General features: G+C 41.5%; 1 protein-coding gene across 2 annotated transcripts; it reads right to left on the minus strand.

The window, feature by feature from the left end:
• Window positions 1-3,096: 3,096 nt before the first annotated feature.
• On the minus strand, window positions 3,097-8,884 carry LOC105015111 (inactive phospholipid phosphatase 7). 2 transcript variants are annotated; one of them, XM_010877982.4, is made up of 3 exons: window positions 8,665-8,884; window positions 7,661-8,159; window positions 3,097-5,066 (listed from the first exon to the last, which is right to left on the minus strand). In XM_010877982.4, the coding sequence occupies exons 2-3, from the start codon at window positions 8,136-8,138 to the stop codon at window positions 4,678-4,680; spliced, it is 867 nt and encodes a 288-aa protein (XP_010876284.1). In that variant the 5' UTR covers window positions 8,139-8,159; window positions 8,665-8,884; the 3' UTR covers window positions 3,097-4,677. The 2 variants fall into 2 exon arrangements, with proteins under 2 accessions (XP_010876284.1, XP_010876283.1); XM_010877981.4 differs by having other exon boundaries at window positions 7,661-8,382.
• Window positions 8,885-9,027: the final 143 nt, after the last annotated feature.

The following is a 9,027-nucleotide window of genomic DNA, read 5'->3' on the forward strand; positions in this document are numbered from 1 at the left end:
AAAATGAAAAACAGCCCAAAATACTGAAGTAATAGCAGAAAAATTTACCATTTTAGAACTGAGATAGAATATTTGAGGGATGGAAAACGTAACTTAAAAACCTATTCTTCCACCATCTGAATGCACAACGCAGGGCTCAAACCAGCAAGTGGTGGCCCTTCCTAAAAACATTACAAAACCCGGTTAAAAGGTAGTACAAGCACAGACTCTTAAGACTGAGGAGCACGTTTCACAGCTCTCCATTGACTACAGTTGCAGTGCAGTTTCATCACTGCCACCTGGGTTCTTATCCTGGTCACAAAATACAACCATGCAAAGAGTTCCTGCAAGGGTGGGATGTTAACTGTATCAGCACAGGTTGCGGAAGGAATGTCCAGAGAGGGTTTCCTAGACACGTCATGGTCTATCAGTTCATGGATAGGGTGTCTGTAGGCTCAACTGTGTTTAGCTGGAGGAATGCTCTCTAGCAAGTACAACAAGAAACTTCTTGAGTGACAAGTACTCTATCAGATAATGATTGGTTTTTGACCTGGACTGAAATAGAAGATGGTACTCATTGTGGGGAACTATGTCCATTTACACATAACATGTTTGAGCTGATATTCTCTGAGTTGCAGAAACTTAAACATTGCAATATTTGAGGTCCTCTACAATCAGTTCCTGGGAGTTTCTGCCCAAATCAAGCATACATATGGCAGAAATGCTTCAGAATATGTCCAAAACAACATGAAAACAGCAACTTTCGTAGTATTATTTCTCTTGGGCAACTATGGCTACTACATGTCTGAATATAAGTCAGGTTTTTGCAACTTTCTCTGTCTGCATGCATATTAATGTAATTGGTTTTAGGGTATATGATCTGGCAGGCAATATTACACAGTACTGCTCGAAAGTACAGTGGGGAAAACAAGTATTTGATACACTGCCGATTTTGCAGATTTTCCCACTTACAAAGCATGTAGAGGTCTGTCATTTTTATCATAGGTACACGTCAACTGTGAGTGACAGAATCTAAAACAAAAATCCAGGAAATCACATTATATGATCTTTAAGTATTTAATTTGCATTTTATTGCATGACATAAGTATTTGATACATCAGAAAAGCAGAACTTAATATTTGGTCCAGAAACCTTTGTTTGCAATTACAGAGATCATACGTTTCCTGTAGTTCTTGACCAGGTTTGCACACACTGCAGCAGGGATTTTGGCCCACTCCTCCATACAGACCTTCTCCAGATCCTTCAGGTTTTGGGGCTGTCGCTGGGCAATACGGACTTTCAGCTCCCTCCAAAGATTTTCTATTGGGTTCAGGTCTGGAGACTAGCTAGACCACTCCAGGACCTTGAGATGCTTCTTACGGAGCCACTCCTTAGTTGCCCTGGCTGTGTGTTTCGGGTCGTTGTCATGCTGGAAGACCCAGCCACGACCCATCTTCAATGCTCTTTCTGAGGGAATGAGGTTGTTGGCCAAGATCTCGCGATACATGGCCCCATCCATCATCCCCTCAATATGGTGCAGTCGTCCTGTCCCCTTTGCAGAAAAGCCTCCCCAAAGAATGATATTTCCACCTCCATGCTTCACAGTTGGGATGGTGTTCTTGGGGTTGTACTCATCCTTCTTCTTCCTCCAAACACGACAAGTGGAGTTTTGACCAAAAAGCTCTATTTTTGTCTCATCAGACCACATGACCTTCTCCCATTCCTCCTCTGGATCATCCAGATGGTCATTGGCGAACTTCAGACGGGCCTGCACATGCACTGGCTTGAGCAGGGGAACTTGCATGCGCTGCAGGATTTGAATCCATGACGGCGTAGTGTGTTACTAATGGTTTTCTTTGAGACTGTGGTCCCAGCTCTCTTCAGGTCATTGACCAGGTCCTGCTGTGTAGTTCTGGGCTGATCCCTCACCTTCCTCATGATCATTGATGCCCCACGAGGTGAGATCTTGCATGGAGCCCCAGACCGAGGGAGATTGACCGTCATCTTGAACTTGTTCCATTTTCTAATAATTGTGCCAACAGTTGTTGCCTTCTCACCAAGCTGCTTGCCTATTGTCCTGTAGCCCATCCCAGCCTGATGTCCTTACACAGCTCTCTGGTCTTGGCCATTGTGGAGAGGTTGGAGTCTGTTTGATTGAGCGTGTGGACAGGTGTCTTTTATACAGGTAACAAGTTCAAACAGGTGCAGTTAATACATGTAATGAGTGGAGTACAGGAGGGCTTCTTAAAGAAAAACGAACAGGTCTGTGAGAGCCGGAATTCTTACTGGTTGGTAGGTGATCAAATACTTATGTCATGCAATAAAATGCTAATTAATTATTTAAAATTTTTCTGGATTTTTGTAAGTAGGAAAACCTGCAAATCGGAATCTAAAAAACAAATCCAGGAATTCACATTGTATGATCTTTAAGTAATTAATTTGCATACATTCTTTTTATAGTAATGGCCAGTTAACTAGAATGTAAACATTCCAATGGTGAGTGCATTGGCCGTAAGTCAGGTGGCATTGTGGGGGAAAAAAATCTGTTTCTTAAGGTGACTGTTTGCAGCAAGCCTATCAATTATGTTGCCAAACTCCAGGATGCAGCATTGGTACCAGAAGCTTTCGAGTAAACAGTCTTATCAAATACCAAGACACATGTAGGTATCCATATATTCTAAATCATCCCCTCTCTGTCTCTCTCCAGACGTCAGTATCAGCCGCCATAGTCAGCAGTTACTGTCAGACAATGACAGAACCCCCTGAAGGACACTACTCATCTCTATCTCTGGCTTTCCTTACACCAATTGCAGTTCTCACCCCGCTGCGTCTCACTGGGCCTGTCAGAAATGTTATCTGGGGTGTAATTACGTCAAACAGTGTTGATTATAAAAACGTATGATTTGTAGGTGGGTAATGATGGTTTATGGTCTAGGCCTGGAGAATTATAAACTTGGGGAGACTATAGAAAGTATATTTTCCAAATTTTATATATTCTATATGTTTCATGTATAATAAAATGTTTGCCAAGAAATAAGATATATTGTTGTGTGTATGTGTAGTGGAAATAACAGAAAATCCAAATGGAAATACATGAAACTGAATCGCTGACACAAAGAAATTTGAAAACATGGTTTTAGTACACACACGCAAGCACACACACAGTGGGGCTTAATCCTGCTAGAATAACTTCATTCAACTTTTAGATTTTTGTTGTTTCTGATTTTATGCTTTAAATAACTCAAACGTAACGTAGAATTCAACAGCTATGGGTGGAGATAACAGGTTAAATTGCCATGGCTGTACCAATGACCTGTAGTGACCCTGTGATGTTTGACCCAATCCAAATGATTGGTTATGCATATATATGGATACTTACCATGTACAAACATAGGCTCAAACATATATGATAACAAGGAATTAACTGCAAATAGTGTATTTATTAGCATGCATATACAAGAAGAAAATATTGACATAATGCTTGGCACCTAAAAACCTATTAATTTATCTTATTAATTGAGCAAATTAGACTGGATAAACACTGCATGTAAAGATGACTTTCTTGTCCACCTTGTACTATAAAAAACATGCAGACTTGCACGCAACTGCAATATTATATACATTCAGGTCCAACTAAATTAAATATCATTATTTTGCAGCAAAAGGCTTAAGTTTAAATACTTCATATCACCAAAAAAAATCTGAATTTCCACACGCTGGATATTGAAAAGTCATGACTTTACCCAGACATGTTCACTCTGTAACTAGAACCCTCCAAAAACATCACATAACTCGTAAAGGCACGCACATTAGAAATGCTACATGCATGCATGTACAAACACACACATACATCATCTGCACATACCCACACACCTTCCACACACACAAAAACTCACACACACACACACACACACAAACACAGTGGTAAGCCCAAGCCTGGTGGAGGTACCTTCACACAGATGTTGCTCAGTCACTCAGGCATGAAATCAGCACCATTAACAAACCAACCGTGTCCATCTGTTTGATTAGTGCTTGACTTGCAGCAGAGAAGGCAAATAATGTGGAGCACACATACACAATTAGAATTAAACTGCTTTTGCTTGAAAATATCATTATTCAAAAGGAAATAAAGGAGCTTCCATGGAGCAATTCAAGTGTGGAGTCCTTCAAAACACTGGCCAATATTTTCTTGAAATACCAGTAAAAACATTTCAAAGGAGAAAATAGGCTACGTTTGAAAAACAGGAGGAAGGAAGGAAAGGTAGCAGAAGCGAAAGAGGATGTGGCCCAGGGTGTGTAGTAGAGGAACAGGCAGAGAGTAAACTGTCATCAGTGAGATCCAATAAGATTGCATGTACTTGAGTGAGTGCTCGCAAGCGAGAAATAGAAACAGTGGTAGCGGTATTATACAAGCATTTGAAAAGGAAATATAAACACACACTACCACATTTTATTTCTTTGTGTAGGTGGAGCTACAGACTCCCGCGCGCATCTATAAAATAACCTTTAACCCAAATACCAGGTCATTGCATTTATGGCTGTTATTATCATTCCAGATAAAGCCTTTATATGTATAACACAGCCTGATCACCAGATGAGGACCAGAAACCTCTGGTCCGAATCACGTCAGGAAAAACTCCTCACTCTACTAGCAAGGCTTTGTGAAGCCAGGCCTTAAGAGCCTTGATAAAACAGCACTCAGTAGAATGAGCTCCAGCTGAGGGTCCCTATAGAGATTAGAGTCTGACAGGCGCTAGACGACAGCCACACCGTCTCCACCAGGCTGAAGTGCAGCAGGCCCAGGGCAAAGCCGCACGCCATGTCAGTCAGGTGGTGCCTACCCAGCAGCACCCGGGACATGCCCACCAGGAAGGCCCAGAGCACCAGCAGGATGCGGAGTGGGACGGCCAGGACCAGGTGAGACAGCAGGAACTTAGAGACCATGGCGGCGCGGCTGGCATGGGCCGCTGGGAAGGAGTACACATCCATGGCACAGTAGTCCAGGAATCCAGGACTCATCTCCCAGGGTCCTTTACGTTTGATCAGCTTTTGGACCCCAGCCACTGTCATGATGTCAAGTAGGAGGGCTGTGGAGGAATAACACATCTATAGGTTGGTAAGGCAGCCCTGGCTTTAGAGAACATTTGAGAGTTTTGTAGGACTGGGGTGCATCCCAGTAACCCCCCTTCAGTTCACCGAGAGTGATCGGAATGTATTCACTTCCATGTTACAGCTTCCCAATGGGAGACATTATAAAGGACTTTGCATTTTCTACCACAAACCCTTGTAATAAGACTGCAACAAACAGAAATGGTATATCATATTCTATTATTCTATTTTATTATATGTCCGGTTTAGGGTGGGGGAATAGTAATGTGTGTGTCTAAAGCAAGTTTGAGGAGGCTACACGTCAGTGCAAACTGATAGATGGTAACAATTTGGTAAAAATAAATATTTTCATTAACTTAAAACATTCACTGCAGATGTCTTCTGGTCATTTAGGCTGGTATTTATGCTAGTAGCCCAGTAGAAATCTTACATATGGCCCCTTTAATTGAAAATCGAAAAACTTGAAATTACTTCCAGCTCTGTGTACTCTCTTCAATCATAGCTGTGAGCAAAGCAACAACTGGCTGCCTCTCGTTACTCAACACATGGTTATGTTTTAACCACACTGTAATGGGAAGAAAAGGAAAGCAAAACTAAGTAGAGTGTGACTGCGGACGTTAACAAGCCTCTTGTCATCCCACACATTAGGTAGTAAACAACAAAAGTATCAACTGTTGTTTACTGAGTATAGCTTAGTGTCACTGTACTGCTTTTGAGTCGTTGTAAGTGCTATTTCAATGGTTTTGATAGGAGACGGTTAGTGTCCACAGAAGAGTTTCAGCGCTAAGATAAACTAATGCTACCTACAATTTTCTAATCTGTAAATATCTGTAAATAATTTTTTCAAAAGCCCCAAATATAGAAGTACTGCTTTGTTCAAACATGATGGTACCTTATCTTATTCAGGATAACTATTAATTACCATAACAATGTCCAACCAGAATACCCCAAATAGACCCAAATTAACCAGAGATTATAAAATGAACACAATAGAGTTTCAGTCCACAGATTTGCAGTCCACAGAGTTTTTCTGAATAATCTCTTTACTGGTATAATACACAAAACCCTCCTACACAACAGCCCAAAGCAACTAGGCATCCTGCACAGGAGCAATAATATAATCCTTCAGGCTTTCAGTTGTCAAAGGGGACATAGAGAAATGGCTGGTATGAACCAGCATATTCTGGATGCCAACATGGTGGGTATGCAATAGCAAAGGGCTGTGTAGGAGTACATTTAGATAAATGGGGACCAATACACACGTTGCAACATGTTGGATGTATTTACAATACTTTTAAATAAATACATGTTGCAACATGTTGGATGTATTTATAGTACTTTCTAAGAAACACATGTTGCAATATGTGTCTATAGTACTTTTGAAGAATCACATAGATGAACAGTGTCCCTTTTTTGTTCTGATACACATGCAATCCACTCAAATCAATCTGGAGTATAGTGTACAGCTTGCCACAGAAGTATCTAAACACAATCACCTAAAATTAGTTGACTGAGTGATTGATGAGTTGATGATTCCCCTACTGCTAGTTAGAAAAATCATGGTAAGTTAAGTACTACATAATATTACGTTGCGTTTTATTTATGTGACTACAAATATTGGGTAGATACATAGTTAACCTATGAATAACATCAATGAGGAGTATAATGATGATACTTTGGAAAAGTATTCCACTGTAGGTTATGCAGAAGCTGGGCATGAGAAGGGAAAGCATTGTGTAAGCCTGTTTCTAAAGGTAGGCCTGTGTTTGACACCCATTATTATTACTTACTTAGTCTTTTGATGGAGGCTGCTGTCTTGTTAAAATGTCTACTCCTTCAGTCCAAAGTCAACTTATGATGTGAGGAGTCCTTAAGTCCCCAAGCCTAATATGATTTATATTTTAGTTTTATATTAATCATATTAAAACATATATGCACTAATACAGAGGTATACAGAATATAATAAAAAATAAACAACTGATAGCACACCTGAAGTGAAATAACCAGGTGGAATTACATCTGTAATATTTTTTTAATTTTACAACTACAACCTTGGAGCAATTATGGTTGGAATATTGATTGAAGATGTATTCTAGCAACTTTTGAGTTACTGATTAGGGGCTGTAACAGCTAGACCAGTGTTTCCCAATCCTGGTCCTGGTCCTGGGGACCCCAAGGAGTGCACATTTTTGTTTTTGCCCTAGCACTCACACACCTGATTCAAATTGAAGACTTGATGATAGGTTGATTACTGTCAATCAAGTGTGTAAGTGGTAGGGCAACATTTGAATCAGTGTGAGTGTTAGACCAAAAACAAAACGATGCATCCCTGGGGTCCCCATGACCCGGATGGGATAAACTGCGGTAGACTATGATACCTGCTGCGCTCTATGACACCATGGATAACCCTTTCTATTTTTGAGACCGTTTTTTTCCTGACAGTGTACACCTATAAAAATGTATTTAGACACACTACAATGTGCTAAATAAGATCTGAATTACACATAATCTACAATTAAATAAACGAATGGCCTACACATAGTTTTGGGTATTGAGTGAGGAGAACATTTACCAAGTAACAGATTCACCAAGACCTCTTGTCCCGCCAACGTGTTACTCCTGGTCAGACACACGATAGTGCCGAAGATCCACGTGATGCCGTGCCCCGTAAGAGCGAGTAAGGTGACCATGGAACGAACGCTGCCCCAGGACGACGACGTGTAGGCGCAGACCCCTAAGCGCTTGGACAGACAAATGTCAATGGCGAGGAGGGAGCTCATCGCTATCCCCTTGAAGGAAGGGTTCAGTTGGATACAGTCCTCCTCAGGCAATTTCGCGGGCTCTTTCCTATCCCTGTTGGTACTCTCGGTAGGTTCCTGCGGGTCGCAAGGTTGGCTTGCTTGGTGTTTGGGTTGGCCCTGTCGCCTCGCGGTGCCCCTACTCTCCGAGTTGCTGTTTCGAAGTGGTTGGTTCAGGGACATGAACTCGGGTCTGCTTAGGACGTTGTTGCGATCCCGTGTCCTGGACCTAGAACTCGGAAGTGCGGGCATGTTGGATTGATCCCACTGTGCCTTATTGTAAAAAAAAAAGAAGTGATTTACTACTTTTTAAAATGGCTATGTGTTGTTTTATGCACGACGGGTATATGTCCAAAAATGTGCTCTCTTCCCGTGTCCTTGCCCTCCTGCAGCCCTTTCAAATAGTACTATATTTAGTCGGGTTGGAATGCGCGCTACCCATGCGGCTACGTTTAGCCTACAACGGGATCCATGCTGACACGGGGTTGACAGCCATCTGCCTCGGCCAATCGAACGAGACATAAACAACAGTGAAAATATAACGTTATAATCAGCTTTTGACATATACAAAATAAAATGTTCGACCATTAACAAATAACATGGAATGGCATGGACTTTTTGTTTTAATCCCGAACGGCAGACGGGGATACTGGTGCAAGTATTACTATATTATTAACATAAACTAAAGCACTGCCTTTTCACGAAAGTCGATATGCCATAGAGGCCTACTGTACATTTCTGTTATGCAAAACCACAAATCTGAATGCCATCATCTTACCAGGTCAAAGTAAGATTGGGCTACGGTTCAAATCCCTCTCGTACAACACTTCCACGTTTGAAATTTAGAGAATGCTGTACGGAATTTAAGAAAGATATAGCCTAGTCCCGATTATATTAAGTCAATCAACGAACAAACATCCATAGGCAGCTCGATGAGTCATTCAGTATATGGAAAATACAAGAGCTCTTTCGATCGTGTCAGTCGTTTTCCAGTGGACATGACGTAGACTACGCAATCCCACAGCCACTGCGCTCATCCATAGATGCGCTCTTCCGGGTGGGAGTTCTCCAAGGTGCTTAAATGGACAGCGACAAATATTTACGCCATAACCCATGGCACAAGGCATTTGTAAAACTGATA

This window comes from Esox lucius, chromosome 14 (genome assembly GCF_011004845.1).
Source record: "Esox lucius isolate fEsoLuc1 chromosome 14, fEsoLuc1.pri, whole genome shotgun sequence".
Taxonomy (NCBI): domain Eukaryota; kingdom Metazoa; phylum Chordata; class Actinopteri; order Esociformes; family Esocidae; genus Esox; species Esox lucius.

Excerpts from the sequence above, each read along its gene's own strand:
- LOC105015111 (XM_010877982.4), bottom strand. The coding sequence starts at position 8,138 with ATGCCCGCACTTCCGAGTTCTAGGTCCAGGACACGGGATCGCAACAAC. Across the intron at positions 5,067-7,660 it reads CTTGGTGAATCTGTTACTTG|CCCTCCTACTTGACATCATG; the intron begins GTAAATGTTCTC and ends ATTCCTCCACAG.